A 24,235-nucleotide genomic window follows, 5' to 3' on the forward strand; every position below is an offset into this window, starting at 1 on the left:
CTGTGCTGGCTGCTGAAATTCAGAGCGGTTCACGTGGCTCCACCTAGGGGAGTTAGGTGCTTTAAAGCGTTCACGTGAGAACGTGGGTGCATGTTTGAACACTGGACAGTGGCCTCCAAGGGCTGCAGGGATTCGGCGGGGCTGCATTCAGAAGAACTGCTGGGTGCTTCGGTGGTTCTCGATTGCGACCAGAGACGCCCCGGCAATTTTGGACTCGACAGGCAGAAATTAGCGGAACTAACTTGGACCAGGCGTTTTACTTGGCATCCCAGCAATAAAGGCGTCGGCGGAGACTGGGCGGAATCCATCGGACTCAACCGAAGAACAACTTGCAAAAAAAGCCGCCTCCAAATCCAGCGTTTTCCCACCGGGGGATCCCCCAGTGCTGCCCCCTAGTGGCGGTTTCGGTCCCGTTTCCCACCATGCAGACGCAGCCGTGTGGGGGGGGGGGCGAATTGGCTCCGCCATGCACTCTGCACCGGCTCAGAGGGCGCACCTCCGCTCTGGGGCAGGGCGAGCCCGGGCGGGGGCGGGGGGCATTCCAACGCCCTGCGTCACGCGGGGAGCCCGGGGAGTTGTAGCGCGGCGCCATTCCCGCTCCAGGTGCGGCGCCTGAGCCGGTCGCCGAGGCGGCCTCTGCGTCGTGCCCGATCCGAGGCCGCGGCGGTCTGGCTGCCCCGAGGAGCGGCTGCGGTCCCCGGCCGATCACCAAGGCGAAAGCCGGGACGGGGCCCGCAGAGCGGCTTCCAAGCGGCGGCCCGAGCGGCGGAGGGAAGCGTCAGGGCACCTGGCCCGGCGGGGAGGCGGCGCGGACTCCAGCTCCCAGGGTGCAGCGCGCCTACCTGCAGGCGGCGGGGGCGGGGCCTCCCCGGCGGGCGGAGGGCACAAGCGCAGCGGCGGCGAGTCCAGCGGACCCCTCGCGCCCCTCGGGAGGAGCAGGAGCGGTGGCGGACCGTCCCGGCAAGCGCGGACGGAGCTCATCTCCCCGCCGCAGGTCGGTGGCGGGAAGCCTGGCGGAGGGGGCGGCTAGGCGGGGGGGGGCTGGAGGGCGGCTCGGAGCGCGAGGGGGCTTCGTGGAGGGCGGGGGGCGGGCCGCCGCGTCTTGCCCGGGCTCCGGCGGAGAAAGCAGCGCCGCGCTCCTCCGGCGGCCCCGAGGCTCCAGCCCGGCTGGAGCGAGGGGGCGCAGTTCGGGGCTTGCCGCTCCTCTCCTTGGCCGCTTCAGCGCGCGACCCGCTTCCCGGCGCCGCGGCCAGAAGCTCCGGCGGGGACCGGAGCGCCGCGGCAGCATCTGGGCAGGCCCGGCCCTGGGACGCCCCCTCCCCTCGCGCGGCTGGGTCTTCGGGGGAGGGGTCCCCCGCGGGAGGGGCATGCTCTTGGCGCCTTTCCCGGGATGCCAGGATGTAGGCACCGCGTGGAGGCGCCTTTCTCGCCCCCCCCGCCCTCCAGATGGGCCCGAGGGCAGCGCCAGCCCCTCCCTGGCCGAGGGTTACGGGCCCCGCCCTCCCGTCCGGCGGGGGCCGGTTTGGAAGTCGGAGCCGAGCCGGAGGGTTGCCGAGGGGGTCCTTCTCTTCCCCCGAAGGCTGCGTTTTGCAGCCGGACTCTGTGCGTAGAGCCAGGAGGTCCCCCTCGCCGCTGATCGCCCGGCCGGCGGCCCCAGGAGTTGCTTGGTGTGGCGCTTGTCCCCCGCCCCATCCAGGTGGGCTCCAGGCTCTCCCCCCCTCTGCTTGGAAGAAGCCAGGTAGAGGGCCGGGATGGCCTCCCCCTCCCCACGCTCAGGAAGCCTTCAGGGCCTGGCCTGGTGCAGCCCCCTCCAGCTGTGGCTCTGAGAGGGCACCAACTGAAAGGTCTTCCCTTCTTGCTGATCCCCAGTATTCAGATACGCTGCTCCTGTTCAGGGAGGTTCCAGCGCTCTCCTGGCCAGGGGCTGCTGCTGGATGGGCCCTCCACTGCTGGACACGCCATCTTCTGTCAAAGGTGGGGGGGGGGCTCGAAAGAGGATGAGTGAGCCAGGGAGTGAGAATGCCGATCTGCTAAACCTGCCCTGCTTTATCTGGCGACCTTTTCAGGCTAAGCATGAACACGTCAGCCTCCAGTTATTCCAGGCTCTGTGTGTGGTATGCTCCCAGACACGTCTGTCTGTCTGTCTGTCTGTCCCTGGGTGGGAAGCCTTGGGATGGAGCAGGTTCCTCCCATCAGGCTCACGGGCACAGAAGGTGCCCGGCTGTGAAGAGATGAGGCTGCTTCCTGCATAGGCCGCTGGCTGAGACAAGTAGCATTCTGGGCACATTGTGGGCAAGCTGCTAGCTGGCCAGTGGAGCAGTCAGACTGCCCGATCCTGTTGGGTGAAGTCCCTGACCCAGGACCCGAGTGCCCCTGCTCATCCCATGTGCCAGTCCATTCTTGGTCTCCCAAAATCTCTCAGACTCCAACAGTCCTTTTCGCTCTTTCAGCCGGGACTGGAGATCAGGTGTCTGTTTTCGGTAGCTTCCCGGATATTCCTGGACTGCAGATCCCAGGATCCCTGAGCATTGATCCTGTGTGTTGGGGCTGCAACATCTGGAAGGCTGTATGTCCCTGGCACCGTTGGGCCCTTGCAGCAATCTTCTGTGCCAGCTGTTGAGCCAGAAAGCTGTCCAGATAGAATGAAGTGAAATCTATTAACCTTTTGGATAAAATCCTTCCCATGCAATTATAATGTGGAGAAAATCAGCACCAAGTGCTGATGAGGCTATTTATGCATGGCTGTTTGCATCCTGCTTTCTAATAAACATGTCACCAGTGACTTACAGAGCTGATTAATGCTGAATAGCCAACCAGATAAAAGAGGACTCCAGATTCCGCTTCAAACCATAAGCAGCAGCCCCCAGCCCTGATGGAGCAGGACTCTCTACGCCTTTGTAATAAATAAGGTCTCCATCTGAGACTTGAGGGCTAACTTTGGAAATCAAGCCAAAGATCCATTTAACATTTTAAAAACGGATTTAAGTGTAACAACTCTGTATGATTGGTCACCAATGCCAGGCACCTTGAACTGACGTTCTTGTGTTGTTTCTTGGTCCAGAAGAAGAAGAAAAAAGAAAGATATTAATGTGTAAAGTCAGTAATGGATTAGGAAGAAATGTGGTTGGGTAACTTAATAGGTGCCTTCCTTGTTCCCTGCAAATATGACAAGTGAGAAATTGCTATTGCGAGGTTACACAATGCTTCCCACTCTGAATAAACTGGTTTGGAAATCTCAGCTGCTCTTCTGTTTGGTCAAGTTGTTGCCTTCCAGATGAGCTACTGTTTCTTTTCCTCACAACTGGAGCTTCTTTGGACTGGTATGGCTATTACTTTAACTCAGCTCCAGCCACTTTAAGACAGTGGACTTTAACTCCCAGAATTCCCCAGGCAGCTTAGCTGAATTCCTCCCCTCTTAAAGGGACTGAGGTTGAGAAACTCCGGTCTAACCAGTTGTGCTGGGCCCGGTTGGGAAAAACTGGGATGGGCCCTGCAATCACCCCATTCAGATGCACATGCAGAAACAACGTGTGTGTGTGTGGGGGGGGGGGGGGGGAGAGACAATTTTTTTTCTTGCTGGGTTTGAGGTCAGGATTAAAGTCATTTTAGCTTTTTCCAGGCTGATTCATTTTGGCTGAAGCAACTTAACATTTAAGAGACCCCAGGTTTCTCTGAATCCAGAAGGGCCTTTGAATCTGCCCACGAGTGGGAGGGGAGGGGGCAGCCGCAGAGGGTCTCCCCCTGGGAAGAAAGGTTCCCAAAGCAGAGGAGGGGCGAGGAGGCAAGTTCTCTGAAGCAACCTGAGGCTTTGGGATGAGAAGGTGGCCATGGATGCTTGCAAGAGACTGTGTGTGTGTGTGTGTGTGTGTGTGTGTGTGTGTGTGTGTGTGTGTGTGTGCACGCGCACAACTTGTACAGGTAATCCTTGACTTATAACAGTTTAGTGACCAAAGTTACAACTGCACTGAAAAAAGTGCCTCATTACCATTTTTCATACTTATGGCCATTACGGCATCCATTTATGGTCACGTGATCAAAATTCAGACATTTGGCAACTGGTTCATACTTAACGACGGTCACAGCGTCCCATTATCCCCTTTTGTGACCTTCTGACCAGCAAAGTCAGTGGGGAAGCCAGATTCACTTAACGACCGTGTGACTAACTTAACAATGGCAGTAATTCACTTACCAACTCTGGTAGGAAAGATTGTAAAGTGGGGCAAAACTCACTTCACAACCGTCTCGCTTAGCAACAGAAGTTCTGTCTCAATTGCGGTCATAAGCCGAGGACTCCCTGTATGGAGCTCTCAGGCTTCTGTGCATCCTTGTGAGGAAGACCAGGCAGAAGTGCTCAGACTCGCCTTCCCCAACCTGGCGCCCTCCAGCTGTGCTGGACTTCAACTCCCATCCTCGGCCCAAGTGGCCGCAGCCGTGGAGGAGGGGTCCCATCAGAAAGGCAGCGTTCCCACCGGCTGCAGTACCCCACGGGGCTTGAATTGAAGGCAGCGATTTTGGGTTTTAATTTGTATCCTGCCTTTATGATTTTTACAAATGACTCAAGGCCTGTTTTCCCCACAACAACAACCCTGCAAGGTGGGTTAGGCTGAGGGAGAGAGTAACTGGCCCAAAGTCACCCATCTGGCTTTCGTGGCTAAGGCAGGACTTGAACTCGTGGCCTCCCGTTTTCTAGACTGAACTGGCTGCAGATGCTGAGATAGGTGCTCCTTATTGGTTCCACAAACTGGCTGAACTCTGCTCATGCTCAGAAATCCTTTCCTGTTTACTCTTTCTGTGGGTTCCATTCTCCAGGACTTCCAGACTCTTACAATAAAAGCAGAGTTAGTTGTCATGGTTTGGTTTCCTGTCTGGACTAGCTCAAACACGTGACCTCAGTCTTTGCAAGTCTGGACCCTTCCCCGTCCCCGCCTTTGCTTCCCAGAGAATTGGAGGGGGTCCCTTCCGGGTCCTGCCCCGCCTTTGGATTCGGACCTTTGGATTCGGATTTCTCTTTATCTGACCTTGGTCGTCTTCTTCCCAAGGTTTTTTTAAATAAGATTTTATTAATTTTTTTGTTACATACAATAATAATGTTTCAACCAACGTGCTGTCTGAGTTTAAAAACGCTAATACATATTTAATTCCTAATCCTTTATTCTTTCCTCTAACCCTTTGTAAAGTAAATCCCACGTTTGATAGTATTCTGTATCTTCTTTTTCTTTCAATCTCATAGTCTGTTCATCTCTGCGCATTCCAGTATTTTTTTAATTATTTCTTCATCTTCCTTCATTTTTCCAATATTGCACAAATATTCTTGCTGCTGTTGTGACATGTAAAATCAAATATAGGCTTTGTTTGTTAATCTTTTCTGGCATTATACCTAGTAAAAAAAGTTCAGGTTTAAAGTCTACACATTCTCCCAACATCTTTTCTAACCAAGTATGTATCTTTTTCCAATAGTTCTTTGCTTTATCACATGTCCACTGAACATGATAATATGTGCCTGAGTTATGTTTACATTTCCAACATCTATCTGACACATTTTTAAACATTTTTCTAATCTTGCTGGTGGCAAGTGCCATCTATAAAACATTTTATATAAATTTTCTTTGTAAGAAGTTGACATTGTCAATTTATAATTTCTTTCCCATAAATTTTGCCATTTTTCTAATTCTATATTATATCCGAAATTTTTCGCCCATCTTATCATTGTTTCCATTTCCAAAATTAATAAAAAATTACACATTTTTTCTCATCTGAAGCTAACAAAGTCTTATCAAATGCCGTTCTTTATAAAATCCATACAGTTTAACGTCTTTTTCATATCTAGCTTGCATTTGTAAATTTGCCCATGACAAGTTGATACCCTGATTTTCCAGTTCTTGTTTAGATTTTAAATTCCCTTCAGAATTTAGAATATCTCTATATGTCCAGATTTTTTCAAAATCCACCAAATTTGGGTGTACAAATGCTTCCATAGTTGACAACTACTCTGGAATTCTCAAGTATATTTTACTTTTAATTTTTTCCCATACTGTTAACAATGTATTTCTTATATAGTGATTTTGGAAATACTTATGAATTCTATTTTTCCCATACCATAGAAAGGCGTGCCACCCCAATTGTAAGTTATGCCCCTCCAAATATAACAACCTTTTATTTCTAAGAGTTATCCATTCTTTTACCCATGTTAAAACATGTTAATACAAAGCCCACTCCGGTAGCCCAAATCCTCCATTTTCCTTAGCATCTTGTAATGTTTTCATCTTAATTCTAGCTTTCTTTCCTTGCCAAACAAATGTCAAAATTAGTGAATTTAAATCTTGAAAGAATTTTTTCTCAAGTTTTATTGGAATTGTTTGGAATAGAAATAAAATTTTCAGCAATACATTCATTTTCACTGTGGCAATTCTTCCTATATTGACAGTTGTAGATTTTTCCATCTTTCCAAGTCCAATTTTATTTGATTCAATAATTTTGTGTAGTTATCTTCTTTTATTGTTGAACATCTTGCCGATAAATGTATACCCAAACATTTAACTTTTTTCACTATATGTAATTCTGTTTTTTCTGTATTTTCAATCCTGCCATTTCTCCATACTGTTCTATCTTTCCCAGTAATTTAGGAATCATCTCCAAAGGTTCTTTTAAGATAAATACCACGTCATCAGCAAATGCTTGTAATTTATATGTCTCGCCTTTTATTTCCAGTCCTTTAATTTCTGTGTCTTGTCTAATATTTCTATTTAAAACTTCCAGGGTGAAAATGAATAACAATGGAGATAATGGACATCCTTGCCTTGTGCCTTTTCTTATCTCAAAGTTCTCAATATACCGTAATCTCCATTCACAACCACTTTTGCTGTTTCTTCTATATTGTTTTTATCATATTTATAAAGTTCTGTCCAAAGTTCATTATTTGTAGTTGCTGAGTCATAAATTGCCAGGAAACATTATCAAATGCCTTTTGAGTATCTAGGAATATTAATGCTAATTGTTTCCCTGGATGTAATTTGTACTATTCTAGTACGTCCATTATCACAAGTTGTTTTTAATTTGTCTCTTTGGTAAAAAGCCATTTTGGCCTGGATATATAAATTCAACTAAGTATTTTTTCAGTCCCTCTGCCATTATTGAAGTAAAAATTTTATAATCCACATTGAGCAGTGATATCGGTCTATAGTTTTTAATCTTGTCAAATCTGAATCTTCTTTTGGCATTAAAGTAATGTTTGCTTCCATCCATGTGGCTGGAAGTTTAGCCTCCAACAAAAGTATATTACAAACGTCTTTCAGCGGTTCACTTAGTATGTCTTGTAGGGTTTTATATAACTCCACCAGTAACCCATCTGGACCCGGTGTTTTTTCATTTTATTTATTTATTTTTTTTTGCCTTCTTATGGCCTCTGATATTTCCATCATTGTAATTCTTTCCTCTAACATAGTTTTAAATGTCTCTGGAATTTTTGGAAGATTATTTTCTTTTAGATATTGGATTCTCTCTCTTGGAGTTTCCTCTATGTCATACAGTTTCTTGTAGTATTCCTTAATTATCTTTTTTATTTCTTCATTTTTAAATTGTAGACAGCCTTTTTCTTCTACCAAGTTGTATATCATTTTCTTCTCTTTCTGTTTTTTAACTTTATAGGCTAACAATCTTCCTGGTTTATTTGCATTTTCAAAAGAAAATTGTTTTGCTCTTTTTATCTGCTGTGCCATTTTTTCTGAATCCAACAGATTTAATTTATGTTTTATTATTTCCATTTCTCTTTTCAAAGTCTTTTTCTGCGGATTTTTTTGTAGTTCTGATTCTAACTTTCCAATTTTTTTTTAATAGTACGTATTGCTGTCTTCTCTGTTTGTTTTTTTTTCTTCATAAGTTTGGTAATGTTTGATGTACTCATTTTTCAGTCAACAGTCTTAGAGTAAGATCCAAAGTATAAGAAGGAGCCAGCTGCTTTAGGCCAAATCCACCTCTTCCAGTCGAGTCTCAGATGTAAAGCGTTCACTGTCTCCAAATAGTTCCTGTTTAAATGTAGCCAAAGTCAACAAATATGGTTATGAGAAGTCTTTTCCATTGTAGACTCATGCCAAGGCACTTTGTTTACAGCAGGTGTTGTTCAAGATCAAATCGGGCTGGGAAGCCGGAGCCCCGGCTTCTTCCATCCGTCTCGTCAGCTGCCAAAACCGGAGGTCCCGTCTTCTCACCAAGGTTATTCCCACAGCCCATTACAGGACTGGAAAAATGCCTGCTAAGGAAAAGCCACTGGCTGTTTAAAATGCATTTTTTTTGGTCTGTTTTACATTGCCGCCCTTTATTAAAAGCTTAGAACAGGACTGTCCAGCCTTGCAAATTTAAGATCTACAGAGCTGAAGAAGCTTCTTGGATGAGAAGCGAAACGTCTTCAAAGAAAAAACAAGGAAGTCCAGTTGCCTCATGAAAAAAAAAGCGTATTTGGGATAACTGTGAGCTGGATGACTGAGAATCTCCATAGACATCTGCAGACTTCAACTCCCAGAATTCTTTGCTTGCTGGCTGGGGAATTGTGGCAGTTGAAGTCCACAAGTCTTGGGACTTCCGGTTTTGGCAGCCGACGAGACGGGTGGAAGAAGCCAAGGCTCCAGCTTCCCAGCCCGATTTCGCTTTGCCCAACGACCCTTAAAGAGTCGGAAAGTTGCCCTGGAGGGGCAACGAAGAAGGAGGGACACTCCAGGAGCTCGGATCAGGTGGCGGTCGATCGAAGTAGACTGAAGAAATCCTCTGAAAGGATGGAGGAAAGGCTGCCGGATGAGCCAAGGCAGCCCAAGTCACCAGCCAGAAGGAAAGCAAGGAGCCACGGCCCTCTGCTAAACAGCTGTCAACAGCGTGCTGAAGCTGGGTGTTTTTTTCTTTTCCTTTTGGATTATAAGACGTTGAGCCCCTGATGGGGAAGAGCTAAAAAGTAAAGACCCCAGAAAGATCGGATCTAAAAGCAGTGAGCAATTACAAAAGGGGAGGATATTTAAGGAATACAAGAAAAACCTTTAAAAATTGAATTCAGATTGATTCAAAAAAGGACTGACTATTTAACCTACAAAGGTGAAAATTTTCCAGATATAATCTCAAGGGTAAATAACCTATAAGGGACTTTAAAAGAAAAACTTTGTGAAAATTTTCTAAAATCAGACATTGATAAATTAGTGTATGAGGACATCTAGTCGTGAAAGAAGAATCTACAGAATTATTAAACACTAAAAAAATCTGGAAATATTTGACCTTGAACAACACCTGCTGTAAACAAAGTGCCTTGGCATGACTCTACAATAGAAAATACTTTTTCATAACTATATTTGTTGACTCTGGATATAACTAAACAGGAACTACTTGGAGACAATGAACACTTTACATCTGAGACCTGACTGGAGCAGGTGGACTTGGCCTAAAGTAGCTGGCTCCTTTTTACATCTTGGATTTTACTCTGTTAGCACAACAAATATTACCAGACTTATGAAGATTACTTCTTCTGCACCCTCTGTTGGAACATCTAACCCAACAACCCAGGGATCTATTAAAACAATGCTGCAGCATGAGAAAATAAGCACTGCCAAAAATGAAATGCAGGCTACACTAAAATTGATTCAAGAGTCAATGCAAAGAAACCAGGAAGAGACACAAAGTATTTTTGAGAAATTAAGTGAAGAAATTTTGGATATAAAGGCACAATTTGAAATTCATCATCAAATGATTGTCAAAAATGAACAAAGAATTCAGAAAATGGAAAATAAATCAGATGATATTGATACAAAAATGGAAATATTATTGCAAGAAAATAAAAAATTAGAACAAGCAAATCAAAATTTATAAGGGGTGGTCGCGATCTTGGAAATGGAGAAGGTGGAACAGTACTTGAGATTTCAAAATATCCCTGAAGACAGAAAAGAAAACATAGCAGTTGTGATCATTGAGCTTCTGGCAGAAGCTTTGAAAGCAGATAGAGCAGAGATGCAGATGGAGATAGACGAAATATTTCTAATGAACTTAAGCTATGCAAAAAAAAAAAAAAAAAAAGACCAAACTACCTAGAGAAGTACATGTAAGATTCATAAAGAAAACAACGAGATGAAGTACTGAGAAAAGTGAGAGATGAGCCATTACAATACAAAAATAAAGAAATTGTGGTCTTAAAACAGATACTTAAGATAGTAAGACATACTCGAAGACATTACCACTTTTTAACCACAAAGCTGATTGCAAAAGGCATACATTTTAGATGGTTAATGCCAGAAGGCATTTTAATCAACTGGAATAATACAAGTATCGACTGGACTCAGTCTGAAAGCAGGAGACTTCGAAGCAAGAAATCGAGCAATTCTAGATGAAGGAGTACCTCTGGACTAGACATAAGTAATGGAAATGGAGAAAGAAAATTGAATTTTTTCAGTGAATGTAAATGGACTAAATTCCCCATCAAAAAGAAATAATTTTTTTAGGAAATTAGAGAAATTAAATATGTTTGCAAGAGACACATATAAAAAAACATCATAAACTGGAAAACCCAAAAATTGGGAAACTTTATTATGCATCAGTGCATCAGAAAAAAAGAGGTGTTGCTGTATATATTAAAGAGATAATAGACTCTAAAATGGTTACTCGGATGAAGAAGGAAGAATTGTGATGGTAGAAATATATTTACACCAAAAATAAACATTGTTAGCAGCAATCTATGCACCAAACAATAACCAAGAAGAATTTTACCAAAGCCTCCGTAGAAAAATAATAGAAATGGAGTACCAAAATATTTGTTTAGTAGGAGACTTCAATGCAATAGTAGGTGGGGCAATTGACTATAAAAGCAGTAAAATAGGAAAAACCGGAAGATTACCTAGGACATTTTTTAATATGATAGATGAAATTGGAATACAAGATTTTTGGAGGGACATTAATCCAGAAAAACTACAATACACTTATTATTCAAATAGTCAAAAATCCTGGTCAAGAATTTACACGATTTGGATGATGTCTGACTTGAGGATGAATATACAGGAAATTGAGATTGAAATAGGCGCATGAGCAGACCATAACCCTTTAAAAGTGACATGGAGAGGAATACAAAAAAGACCCAGATGGACTTTAAATCAATCTATACTAAAAGAGAAAGAATTTATAGAATTAGCGAAAAAAAAAATGAAGTTCTTTAGAAAAAACAAAAAAGAAGACACAACATTACAAAATGTATGGGATACAGCTAAAGCATATTTTAGAGGCATAGCTATAACATACACGGCAAAGAAAAATAAACAGAGAAGACAGCACTATGTACTACTAAAAGCAAAATTTGGAAAGCTAGAATCAGAACTACAAAAAAATCCGCAGAAAAAGACTTTGAAAAGAGAAATGGAAATAATAAAACATAAACTAAATCTGTTGGATTCAGAAAAAGTGGCACAGCAGATAAAAAGAGCAAAACATTTTTTTTTTGAAAATGCAAATAAACAAGGAAGATGGTTGGCTTATAAACTTAAAAAAACAGAAAGAGATGGAAGTCCAAAAGTCTTAAAGTTGCCAAGGTTGGATGCCCCTGGTTTAGAAACTGCTCACTTTGTCTTCAGTTGTTGGGAGTAACAAATGGAAAAGTGTCCCTTGGCCTGTAGCTGAATATGGCACCTTAAAGTGATCTGAACTGTAAGCAATAGCAGTAGCCCTAATATACCGCTTCACAGTGCTTTACCAGCCCTCTCTGAGCGGTTTATGGCCCACAATCATCTGGGTCCTCATTTTACTGAAGGACAGAAGGCTGAGTCGACCTTGAGCTGGTGAGAATCGAACTGCCAAACTGCAGTCAGCTGGCAGTCAGCAGTAGTAGCCTGCAGTACTGCACTCTGACCACTGCGCCACCACGGCTAAGCTTTGGGGTTCCCTCTTTTTCAGCAGCAGCCCCCCTTCAAAGTGAGAGAGCATGAGCAGAAAGCTTCTGCCTTCCCACTTGGTAATCCCAGGCTTGGGATCTTGAAAAAAAGGTCCATCGCTCACTGGAATGACTGTTCCAGGTCTGCCAAGGGACGTTGAGGAGCTGCACCTGGGCGGGATGGAGGGCACACCGGGGGGGGCTCCGCTTGGCCCCACCTGCTGCATAGCCTGGTGCGCTGCATCCCCGCTGGGGCTCCTGGGCCCTTAGTGCACTTTTGGCAAGGGCAGGCGCCTGCCCCGCAGGGCTGGGTTGAGGATTGGCACGTCTGGGTTGGCAGAGTGGCAGCATGTCGCACCCTGTGCCTTCTGAGGGCGGATTGCAGCCTCCATGCAAATCAGGGTAAATATTTTTAGTCTTTGCTCTCGTTTCCAAGGGGGTAATTGGCAGCTTGACCAGTAAGTGACCTGGCCTTGAATGGACTTACCTGGTCATTTCGCCTGTGAAATCGGCCTGTTGCAAGAATTCCATGGGATGAAGCCACCGGGGAGTCGAGCTTGAAGCCTGGTGACTTACAATCCATCCGTGTTATTTCCTTAGCAACAATGTGGAGTTTGTTTGCTTTCCTGTGTTTGGTTTCGCTTCCCAGCCTTGCCTGGAGACTTGGAATCCTGTGTGGTCTCCCATCCGATGCCTAAACAATTTTTTCAACTCAGGCAACTCAAAAGCGGCTGAAAGCTTCCAGGGGTGCCTTAAAATGTTGTATTGGCAGCCCGGCCCTGTGTGTTTGCAGTTGGAAGGAAGCGGCTTCCATCTTCCAGACATTTCCTGAAAAGCGGCTCTCTCTATGAAGGGTCTTTGGGGTGGGAGTGGGGAGACCCACACCCCTTGTGAGCCCCAGAGGTGGGGGAGGGTGCAGTTCTGCTTCAATGTTTCCCTGAGTTGGAAAGAAACTCGAGTTGAGAAAGAAAGACGGGCAAAGCTTCCTTAAGAGGTGTAGGAGGTGGACTCCCTTGCAACAGGGGATTCGCCCTGGGGATGGGGAACAGCGTCCTTGAAGGCTCAAGGCTGGAAGGAGGCAGGGCTGGGGTGAGGATAAATCGCTCCCCCATGGGAAATCTCCAGCTGTGGGTCAAGCAGGCATGGAGGGCAGTGGGTGGCGAAAGGGGCTCAGCCCTTCCTGGGCACAGCTGCACCGATGCCAACTTGCCAGCAGGAGACGGGGAAGGCTGGTTCCTCAGCAGCTGCAGAGCTGCTCTGGGCAAGGGCATGGGTGCCAGCCTGGGGCAGGGGGGCAAAGGGACATGCTAGATGCCATTTACGGGATGCTTCTTCTTCCCAGGTCGCTGAGACCCTCAGAGCTCTGCCAGCTGCCGGAGTGGAAGGCCAGATTGCTCGCCATGGCCAGCCAAGACCTTGCCAACGCTCAGGAGCTCCTGGACCTCACCTTCCAATGTGAGTTGGGCGGGGGTCTGCAGTAGAGGCAAGAGGGGAACAGGCATGGCTGAGAGAGAGCCTGGGAAGGGGCAGAGACCACACCTGGCAGGTCAAATGGGCGTCCTGAGCCCCTCCCATGGGCCAGAGGGAGAGTTGCATCTCAAGCCGGCTCAGTTCTGCAAAGCAGATGCTGCCAACTGCTTGTCTAGGGAGATTCTCCGTCCTTCCAGGTCACAGTTGTCCCAAAGGCAACAGAACTTCCTAGAGTTCTGACTCGGAAGAAACTTCTCGGATGGGAAGCAAAACCAGTTGCCTTTTGGAAAAGCACTTTTGGGGTTTTCCAACTGCTTCTGGCTGGCCTGGAGCATTGAAATCCTCCGCCAAAGCCCTGCTGACGTGCGCCAGGCCTTGGGGCCTGCCCGGAGTAGCGTCTCGGCCTTGGGACCCCGTCCTGGAATTCCTGGTTAAGGAGAAGAGAGCGCCTCAGAGAGGAAGGTGGGCAGGGCTGTTTGTGCTCTGGCTCAGATTGCGGCTTAGTCACAGCAGACTAAGAACTGGGAGGATCTCTGCCAAGGCCGGCTGTAGTCGGGAAGCCTCTTTTTGAAAGAAAAGTTTTTCCAGCGGCTTGAACAACAGTTTGCAGCTGCAGGCAGAAATGTGAACGAAAAGCAGCTTGTGTGTGTGCACGAGGCCTGTGTTGTGTATATGCAGATATGGTTATAATTTATTTATTTATTTATGAGACTTATATACCGCTTTAAGTGCAAGCACTCTCTAAGCGGTGTACACCAGTAAGCAATGTATATATATAATTACATTGCCCCCAACAATCTGGGTCCTCATTTTACCTACCTCGGAAGGATGGAAGGCTGAGTCAACCTTGAGCCGGTGAGATTTGAACCGCTGACCTGCTGAACACAGTCAGCTAAAGTGGCCTGCAGTACTGCACTCTAACTGCTGCGCCACCTCGGCTCAATTGTTGGCTAAACGGCCCCCCGGTTGCTCTGAACGTCTCTGGGGCTGATGTCTCACCCCCAAAGGGTTCCTCCTGCCCCCTTCCAGAGGGGCCTCGATCCATTGCTTTGCAGGGATCCCCGTTGTTTGGCTGTGGCTACTGGGGATGAGGGGGACTGTAGTCCAGCTTCTTGGCAGAAAACCCTTATCTAAAGTTGTGCAGATTCCCACAGATGGCTTCTGTCTGTTCTGCAGGTTTATCATAGCAAAATAGGGGTAGAAGCTGGAGTTGGTAGAGAGCAGGTACCCCCGAATTCAGGGTGGCCGTGATGGGGTGGCACTCTGGGGCTAGGAAGTAGCCAACTGGCTCATGTCCCAATCGCCAAGTAATTTAAATGCAAATATAGGACAACTATAAGCAGATATCCAATCTAACCAGGATATTTACACCTGGTTAGATTGCTTCCTTAAAGTGCAAATATTGTTAGGGAGCCAGTAATGCTTCCTCAGAAGAACCTCCGAAGGGTCCAGCTTTGCATCAGACCACCGGTTGGCCTCTGTCTGTTCTCCTGCAGTGGCCCAGGAGATGCTCCCTACTTGAGGTCTGCTGTCAAAAGAGGCAGACCAAGGTGAAGAGTTCCCTCCCACCCCTGTCACCGGCCATCTCATTTCCTTGGCTCCTGCCACTCTGCTAGCTGGGGAATTCTGGGAGTTGAAGTCTACAAGTCTTGAAGTGGCCAAGGTTGGACAGCCTTGAGCTAGAGGAATCTTTTCTGGGGCCAGTTTTGGCTGCGATGCAGGAGCGTCCCTACCAGCAGGAGCTGGAGAAAGCAGAGGCTGTTCACCTTAAATCCGAGAGGCAGAAAAGGACCCCCTCGCTGGAGCACCTTGCCAAGCCAGGGCCTTTGGTTAACCTCCTGCCTTGGGCTTTGATTCCCATCATCTTATACTGGCCAAGGGTACTGGGTGTTGAGGTCCACCACACGCAGAGGTTGTTCCTAAGGTGGGGAGGGGAGCCCTGTCCCTCTTCATCTGCTCTTCTTCCCCACAGCCCTGGCCTGCAAGCACATGGACCTCAAGCAGCTGGAGCTGGACACGGCCGCGGCCAAAGTGGACGAGCTCTCCAAGCAGCTGGAGTCGCTCTGGACAGACCATCCTGGGCCGCCCATTGTGCCATCCTTGGTGAGGCGGGGAAGGAGACGCCAAGGCCGTCCTCTGGGCAAGGGGGCTCCGTTAAGCGGCTCCAGGCTAACTTGGTGCCCCTCAGAGGTCCTGGGAGGCGAACGGGGTGTTATTCTTGGGAAATTGCAGCTCTGCCACGGAGCCTCCCCGGCTACCTGCATCTTCTGGTGCCAAGCAGGGTTTTTTTGGGGGGGGGGGCAAGTCTTTCTCTGGAGTGTGGCCAGGATGCTGCTGCTCCTGGATCTGCTCCAAAGGTTCTGGGGCAGAGAAGTTGGAAATCAAGCCCAGGGCAGGGGTAGGCAACCTTGGCTCTTTTAGGACTCCTGGACTTCAACTCCCAGAATTCCTGAGCCAGGTTGCCTACCCCTGCCCCAGGGTGTCCTGATCCCCCCTTCCATCCGTTGAATGAACAGGAAGACGGTGATTCAGGTTTGGGTCCCCCCTACCACCAGGGCGCTGGCAGTGAACCTTGCAAAGCCCCCCCTTCAGGCAGAGGCTGCCTTCACCCTGCTTGGGAGGAGGAAAGGTGGCTGATTCTTCCCCCCCCCACACACTTTGCTTGGCAGGTGGTGGACAGGTACAGTTCCAGCTCCTCCCCAGACCTGCTGAAGATGGAGGCCCGGACTGCCTCCCCCCTGCACCAGCTGCCGCTGCAGAAGAGCCCCTCCTGGGACATTGCTGAGCCCAGTGGCCCCCCCAGCATGTCACCCTACAGCTCCTCGCCCAGCCAGCTCCTGGCCCCCAAGCCCACCCTGGGACGCCCCTCCTCCCCACGGCCTTCCTTCTTCCTGCAGTCGGACGTGGATTGGAGCCCCACAGCACCGTCCAGGCCCAAGGTCATGGCCATCCCTTACGAGGGCCCGTCTGGCCCCGGGGCCCATGGTGGCTCCCCCCGCTCCCTCCGAACTGCCGGCCTTCCTGAGCGCCAGTTTGACTACCGGCCATTTCCTGCCACCGGCGGGTGGGGGGGCCGGGCCGGCTCTCCACGGCTGCCTGGGGAAGGCTCCATCTCCCAAGCCTTCTTCCCAGAACGAGGACCCTCTCCGCGGCCCCCTCTCCCACCCCCCTACGAGAGCCACAGCCTGTATCCTTCGGCGCCAGGCTCCTTCTGGGCACAAGGTGAGCGCGTGCTGGAGCCGTTTGGTCCTTTGGGGTTGTTTTGCTGCCATGCAGCTGCGGGGCACCTGGGCTGCAACCAGGTTCGATCCCTCCCAAGCGCTTAAGAGGGTAATTATGGGTTACATTCAGGGCGCAGAGAATGGGGTGTGTCAACTGAAAGGGTTGGAATGTGCTCTCCCAAGGAAGCCGAGCTCCCAATAACAAGTTTCCAGCTCTTATGAGAGCTGCTGAAACGTGTTTGGGCAAGGCTCGATGGATGCTGAAAACCGCCTTGGCTCAGCCAGATTTCTGGTGTGTGTGTGTGTGTGTGTGTGTGTGTGTGTGTGTGTGTGTGTGTGTCAGTGTTCCTTTTATATCCAGTTCCCCTCTTTGTGCTGCTGAAAGACGAGCGGAATAGCAAAGAGAAACTAGGCACAAGACGAGAAGAAATCCAAACAATGTGAAAATCTGCAGAATTTCCGTTGTAGCGTTCAGGGTTTAATAGCAAATGCATCTCCCTCAGCACCGTTTTAACTGCTTCACCCTCCCCTATACACTCACATTTCTGTTTTTAATTTGGGCATTTTGAAAGATAAAAGCCTTGGCTTTTAAGAGCTGGTGCAAAATGGCCCTTCCCACCTGGGGATCTCTAGTTGGACTGGACATGCCCCCCTTCTAAGCCACGGGGACCTCTCGGCAACAGGTGCTGGGAGTTGTAGTCCTGCATCGCCTGGAGGGCTGTAGGGTGCTGGAGCTGCCCTAGAAGAAAGGAAGTGAGCAGAGCTGGGAGAGAAAATGAGGCCACTTTGTTCTCCAAGAAGCTGTCCAGGCAGTCCCCAAAATCTCAGCTCTGCCAGGGTCTGGCCAAGAGTGTCCCCCGAAGGCTGGAGTGGTTTTTCCCAGAGTTGCTCCCCTCATCTGGGACAGAGGCAGCTGGAGAAGCACTTCTGACGCCATCCTGGCTTTTTCTTTTCCGCAGATGATATGGTGATCCGCAGGAGACCACCGAAAAGCTGGAATGAATCGGATCTGGATGTGGCATATGAGAAGAAGGCACCTCACCCTGTTGGCTACGAGCGTGAGTTTGCCCTGGGGGGCGAGAACTCCCTGGAACAGACCTGGCACTCATGGGGGGGGGCGATGCCAGGTCTCTGCGATGAGGTCCATCAGAGGCCACTCTACCCACGTCTGCACCGGCAGATTTTCCCAGAGGATCGTGGAGCAAAACCTGGCTCCCTCTGGTGGGTCCCATCCAAGGGGGTTGGTGCTTGGTGGGCCAGAGGGATCCCGCTGGCAGCTGAGGGCTGTGACCTTCTACTGAGCGAGGGTCCCTCAGAGGCCCGATCCCTGTTGCTGAGGACAGGAGCGACCCGGCCGATCTGCCAGGAAAACTGCTGGGCACGGGAGAGACCTCGGCAGAGGGAGGGGCCAGAGACTCGGTCACACTGACAATGTTCTTCCCCCAGGAGTGGATGCGCACTCAAGCCTTCGCCAGAACCCGGCGGGGCTGCCACCGGCTCCCTGGAAGGAGTCCAGCCTAGATGGTGGCTGGCCAGGCAAGGTCAGTGTCCCTGCTGGGGGCCCTGTGGCTGCTAAAGCCTTTGTGGCTTCAGAGACAGAAGCTGGCAGAGAGGAAGAGGAGGAGGGACGGCGGGTGGCAACTGACCGTCTCCCTTGGCTTCCTTCCTGCAGGAGGAGCATTATGGGATGCACAGCGCCACCTTGCCCAGGAACTACAAGGTCTCGGCCCTGGCTGGCGAGAGGCGGCCGGACAGCTCCTTGCGCCGCTCCCTGGTGGCCAACCAGGCGGGCACCCTGCCCCGCAACTGGCAGCCCATCTCCCGTATCCCCATCCCCCCACCCGCCCTGCAGGGGGGCAGCCTCCCCAGGCGCCACAAGCCGCTGCCCCTCTCCATGATCTTCCGGCTGCAGAACGCCTTCTGGGAGTCGGGCGCGGCAGGCGGCAAACTCGGGCTGCCCCCGGGGCCGGTGGGGTCGCCACTGGGATCGCCGCTGGCCCTGCGCTCCTTGCAGAAGCTGCTGATGCAACCACCGGCAGCCCCCCCGCAGTCCCCCCACCGGACCATGGGGCCCAGCAGCGAAGGTGAGTGGCCCGGAGGGAGGGGCAGCGGGAAGGGCTCCCTGGTGCCACAACCAGAGGGCCCCCCTCAGTGGATGCAAGCCAGGTTGGGGCGAAGGGCCCGTATGGCCCCGTTTCTTTATCCTGGGCCCCGAGGAGCCGGTCTTCAGCCTCTTCGACCGACGTGTTACCTCTGAATATGTGGACACAGGCGGTCCCTGACTTACAACAGTTCATTTAGTGACCGTTCAAAGTTACAACAGAACTGAAAGAAGTGACTTATGACCATTATTCACACTTCTGACCATTGCAGCATCCCCAGGGTCACGTGATCAAACTTAATGCTTGGCAACTGGCTTGTGTTTATGACGGTCGCAGCATCCCGGGGTCACGTGATCCCCTTTTGCGACCTGACAAGCCACGCCAAGGGGGAAGAAGCCGGATTCACTTCACAACCAAATACTAAGTTAAAACTGTCGTGATTCACTTAAGCACTGTGGCAAGAATTTTGTAAATGAGGCAAAATTCACTTAACGTATCTTGCTTAGTAACATGGTGTCATGAGCCAAGGACCCCCTGTGCAGTAATGCTTTTGCTGGGGGTGCCTTGCAGAGTTCCCCTCCCACACTCGGCTTTGCCCCCTCCAGGCAGTGGCAGCCCCAGGGCTCCCGCGGGGCCAGCCGAGCGCATCGTGCCCATCGTCCTGACGCCGGGCGACGCGGAGGCCGAGCTGGAGAATCTCCTGCCGGGCAGCGAGCCGGCCGAGATGGACGACCTGGCCCGGCCCCTCAGCCCCACCCGGCTGCAGCCGGTCCTCCCGCCTGAGGCCCAGACGGTGCCCGAGTTTGAGGAAGTGGCCCGGGTGCTGGCGGAGATGCCTCGGCCCCTGAAGCGGCGGGGGTCCATGGAGCAGAATCCCAGCCCAGCCCTGCTGCCCCCCCACAAGAAGCAGTACCAGCAGATCATTAGCCGCCTGTTCCACCACCCGCCCCGCAAGGAGGAGACTACGCCCGTGGGGGACCCCCCGCTCCTGGGGGACCTCTCACCCGTCCCTGAGGCTGCGGAGCAGAAGGCCCCGGCCACCCCCAGCCCTGCGATGACCCCTCCGCCGGCACCAGAGAGTCCGGCCACTCTCTCTCCGGTGCCCAGCCCGGTAAGTTTGGTGGCCATTTGCCCAGTTCCCCGAGGGTGGGGGGGCTTCCCCCCCCAGGAGTGACCTGCTGGCAACCACAGCAGGGCACCCTTTGCAATCCTGAAGGCTATTGCTCCTCGCTTGGGACTCCAGTGCTAGATGGAGAGGAGGCTGAAGGCTCCACCTTCTGCTCGTGAAGCCCCCAGGACTTCGGGCTGGACTTGGGGGGGCCTCGACTTCACCTGTTGGGCTGTTCTGGTGCGGGCTTCGGAAAATGTTTGTGGAGGTTAACCTTCATCACCCCTTGTGCTGCTCTGCAGGAGAAGCGTTCGGTGCTGCGCAAGGTTTCTTCCCCCCGGAAACGGACAACCAAGAAAGCGCGGCTCAATCCCTTGGTGCTGCTGCTGGACGCGGCCCTGACCGGAGAGCTGGATGTGGTCAAGGAGGCGGTGAAGGAGGTGAGCTGGCAGCTGGCAGCCTCGCAGGGGCACCTTCCCTTGAGCGAACATGCGCTGCGGTGGTTCTTATGGCACGTGGTTCCTGGTCCTCTCTTTAAGCAAACAGCAGCTGTACAAGGCAGGTTAGGCCGAGAAACGGTGACTCTGCTGTGGTGAGAGGGTCCAGAGCAGGGAGTTGGAGCAACGGGATTCCTAGAAGTGACTCTCCACAGCTGGGCCGCCCTCCGAGATCCTCGATGGCCTCTGAGCTTGGCAGTTTCCTTGTAAATGTTTCATTACCAAACTAGGCAACATCATCAGTGATAGACAGGAGCGAGGTTTGCAGAGTGGAGGAGAAGGAAAGGAGAGGGGAGGGGAGACCCGGGAGGGGAGACTGGGGAATCCCTGGTGCTCTCTGAGCTCAGCAGTTTCCTTGCAGACATTTTGTTAGCATCGGTCACATCCTCACTGCCAGCAACCCACCAAGCTGAAGGAGCACCAAGAATTTTGCAATAAAAGGGGGGAGGGCTAAGTAAACTTGGAGGGGGGGGCAAGGTAGAACCGGACTGGGTTTCTGGGAAAATCTGTCCCGTGAGCTGGTGCGGCCATTCCACAATTCGGGATGCTGAGCCTCGGACGGCTTTCTGCCTTTTCCTGCTGCAGCTGAACGACCCGAGCCAGCCGAATGACGAGGGCATCACCGCCCTGCACAATGCCATCTGTGGGGCCAACTACAGCATTGTGGACTTCCTGATCAATATTGGGGCCAACGTCAATTCTCCAGACAGCCACGGCTGGTGAGTCCCAGGGAAGGGACAGCAGGCAGGACGGTGGCCTCTGCGGTGCTTTCTGTCGGTGGGCAGGGAAGCGCCCTGTGCCCTTGTGGCCTGAGCCTGATGCGTCCCTTCCCTGAGCCGGCCACCTCCTTGCCTTCCAGGACACCCCTGCACTGCGCAGCTTCTTGTAATGACACGGCCATCTGCATCGCTCTGGTGAAGCACGGGGCTGCCATCTTCGCCTCCACGTTCAGCGACGGGAGCCTGGCCATTGAGAAGTGTGACCCATACCGCGAGGGCTACAACGAGTGCTTCAGCTACCTGGCAGGTGGGGGAAAGAAGGTTGGCTGGCTGGGAAGCCCTGCCAAGCAGGCAGGAGAGTCCTGGAAGCCCTTCGGTGTTTCTCAGGGACAGCCACGCCAAGCAGGACCCACTTAATGGCTTTCCCTAGATTCTCAGGTGGTGCTGACTGGCGGCACTGATGTTTCTGGGGCGGTAAAGCCCAGGGCCCGGCTGTTTCCTCATTGTTTGTCATGGGGGGGTCTCTCTTGCTGCAGATATGGAGCAGAATATGGGGCTGATGAATAATGGGGTGGTCTATGCCCTGTGGGACTACAGTGCTGAATTCAGCGATGAGCTCTCCTTCCGCGAGGGTGAGCCGGTCACCGTGCTGCGTCGGGATGGCCCGGAGGAGCTGGACTGGTGGTGGGCCTCTCTCTATGGCCAGGAGGGCTACGTACCCAAGAATTACTTTGGGGTGAGTCTCATCTTCCGAGGGCCGGAAGGTTTGCCTGGAGGAGCCCAGGCCAGGAGCAGCCCAGGAGGATCTGAGGGCCGATCAGCTGGGGTGTCCTGCTTTCCAGCCATGTCGGGCTGCTGGCTTTGCCTTGCCAGCTACTCAGCTGTAGCCTTCCCTGTTCCTTACGACTCCCTTCCTTTCGCAGCTGTTCCCCAGGGTGAGGCCGCAGCAGCGGAAGACATAAAGGTCCACTGAGGCCGTCGGAAGGGCAGAGCGAGAGCCCAGCGGTGGGACTGGCCTCTGTTCATGTGGAGGGGCCAGGCACAGGGGAGGGGGCTCTTTCTCTGATTCTGCTGGCCACCCTCCACTTTCAAAAGAGCACAGATGAAAGGGAGGGGGTGGATTTGACCCCGCCATACATCCCCCTCCCCCAATCGCCTGGCTGTTTTCTTGCTTCTCCGTGTGAACACCCCCCCCCCTGCCCAACCTGGAGGATAGCTTTGGGTTGGTGTCTCCCACAGCAGCTAATGCAGCAACACGGCTTTTCCCCATAGAAAGGCTGACCAGGGAAATTGGTGCAGTGACTCTGGGGCTCAGCTACACTGGGGGGCTCGGCTTCCAGTTCTCCTCTGCCCCAGTTTTGCTGACTTTCCTCTGGAGCCACCAGCACACTTTGCCTTTGGCGGAAACTCTGGCCTTCCATGACTTCATCCTTGGGGGAACAGCAGTGCTCCCACCCCCAGAGTTGGTGCGTCTTTTTTTTACTCTCACCAACACAGTGAAGGAAGATGGGGCACCCCTGGCTCTTGTTGCATCTTCTTTTTGGGAATCTGGAGAGAGAGTGAGCTGCCTCTGTGCAAGGACAGAGTGCAAAAGGGAGGAGGGGTGGCCAACGCCACCCAGGAGCTGAACTAAAAGTCATGGGCTCTGTAGGCTTGATGGAGGAGAACGTTGGCTCTAAATGTGCTGTTCTTTCTCAAAAGTTCTCACTACACCCAAGACACATAGGGGTGACAAGCACCCCATCTTTTTGCTACGAGTTGTCACCTCTCTGCACAACTCTCAAGTGAAGGCTGGAATCTGCTCCCCTTGTATCTTGATTCAAGGTTAGGACTGCTTTGCCCAGGACAGCTAATGCTGCAGCAGGCAACTTCTCTTTTGCAGAAACAGAGAGGCCTCCCTCTCGTAGAAACCTGACCCCCCCCTTTTAAAAATCACGTCTAAAGTTGAACCCCACCAGGGATTCAGTTCCGAGGCTGCAGCTGTTCCACCGGCGGAGAAGCGAATGCCCTCGGCTGCTTAGCCTGAGTAAATCAAAGCATCCCACTCCTACCCCAGAGGGGGGAAGGGGGGAGCTGCCCCCTGCCAGTGGGGGGACCCTGAGTCTGCCTGCCCTGCTGAGAGCCGACAGAGGCTGTGCAGCTGGGCAGCAACTGGGCTTCTTCAGAGCTGCTGATGCCCACAGGCTGATGTTCCAGTCATGCTCGTTGTGCATACTCTGCAACTGGAATGAGACTGGGGGTGGGGAGGAGGGATGCTGTCCCCTGCCCACTGCCTTCTTTTTGCCCACCCGGGCAGAAGCTGCAACGTGTGCCAAAGCTTGGTTTCTGTGCCTGCCTCTGCCAAGCCAGCGTGGGGCCTCCGTGAGAGCTTCGCCTGGTTAAGGGGCCCCTTCCTTTCATGCTGCGCCTTAATGTGGGACGGGATGCCAAGACTTGTCCCAATGCTTCTGGGGTGCCTTTGGTTGGCGATTTTGGAAGGGCGATTTTGTGCCTTTAAGGGGGTGGGGCCTTTCAGGAATAGCTCCATGTAGGTTGGGGGTCTGTAGCCTACAGGTCCTGCCTCTGAAGGCTGCTTCAGTTGGGGCTTGGCCAGACCCAGATCCAGGGAGGGAAGAGGAGTCGCTGGGGATCCAGGTGAGCCCTTCCTGGGATTGTTGGCAGCCTTGGCTGGAAAATGTAGCATTCCATAATAAAATGGTCTAACTGGATAAAAGTAGTGGATGTGTTCAATGCAAGGTGGGGGTAGGAACACTTCTGCACAAGGAGGAAACATCTGGCTGTGGGATGGAATGCCACTCCCCCACCCACTGGATGAGCTGGGTAAAGATTTCAGAGGTGACCTTCCTTGGACAGCAAAGGTGACCAACAAGTAAGTCCTGGAGCGCATGTCACTAGAAGGCAAAACCAGGAAACTGCATCTCACTTTTCGACCATTCACTGCAGAAAGCATTTATGTTGGGAAGAGTCAGTGGTAAAAGGAAACCATGCTGCAAAGAACACGGTAGCTGGACACCATCAAAATTGACACCAGCCAGAGCACAGAAGAACTCAAGCAATGCAAGATCAGAAGATGTGGCGAGACCTGGACCACAGAATCAGCAAGAGTTGGACTCAACTGATCGGATAACGCTGTCATCACATTTGAGCTGGCAGTGTCTGCCTTAGTTGATTCAACAAGTTATGTCTAATGGGGAAGGCTGCCCAAGCCGAACAATCAGATGAATCATTATTTGCTGC

The 24,235-nt window shown here is 51.3% G+C and overlaps 1 protein-coding gene across 3 annotated transcripts; it reads left to right on the plus strand.

Moving 5' to 3' along the window:
• Window positions 1-558: 558 nt before the first annotated feature.
• Window positions 559-23,706, plus strand: PPP1R13L (protein phosphatase 1 regulatory subunit 13 like). Of its 3 annotated transcripts, none has more exons than XM_039362112.1 (13): window positions 559-994; window positions 13,224-13,336; window positions 15,324-15,454; window positions 16,021-16,573; window positions 17,532-17,630; window positions 18,019-18,113; window positions 18,245-18,656; window positions 19,280-19,785; window positions 20,085-20,222; window positions 20,865-20,998; window positions 21,139-21,305; window positions 21,535-21,734; window positions 21,922-23,706. In XM_039362112.1, the coding sequence occupies exons 2-13, from the start codon at window positions 13,282-13,284 to the stop codon at window positions 21,958-21,960; spliced, it is 2,529 nt and encodes an 842-aa protein (XP_039218046.1). In that variant the 5' UTR covers window positions 559-994; window positions 13,224-13,281; the 3' UTR covers window positions 21,961-23,706. The 3 variants fall into 3 exon arrangements, with proteins under 3 accessions (XP_039218046.1, XP_039218045.1, XP_039218047.1); XM_039362111.1 differs by lacking the exon at window positions 559-994 and adding an exon at window positions 8,551-11,789; XM_039362113.1 differs by lacking the exons at window positions 559-994; window positions 13,224-13,336 and adding an exon at window positions 13,620-13,813.
• Window positions 23,707-24,235: the final 529 nt, after the last annotated feature.

Source organism: Crotalus tigris, unplaced genomic scaffold (genome assembly GCF_016545835.1).
Source record: "Crotalus tigris isolate CLP2741 ecotype Arizona unplaced genomic scaffold, ASM1654583v1 scf7180000019364.2947544272:3078424, whole genome shotgun sequence".
Lineage (NCBI taxonomy): Eukaryota > Metazoa > Chordata > Lepidosauria > Squamata > Viperidae > Crotalus > Crotalus tigris.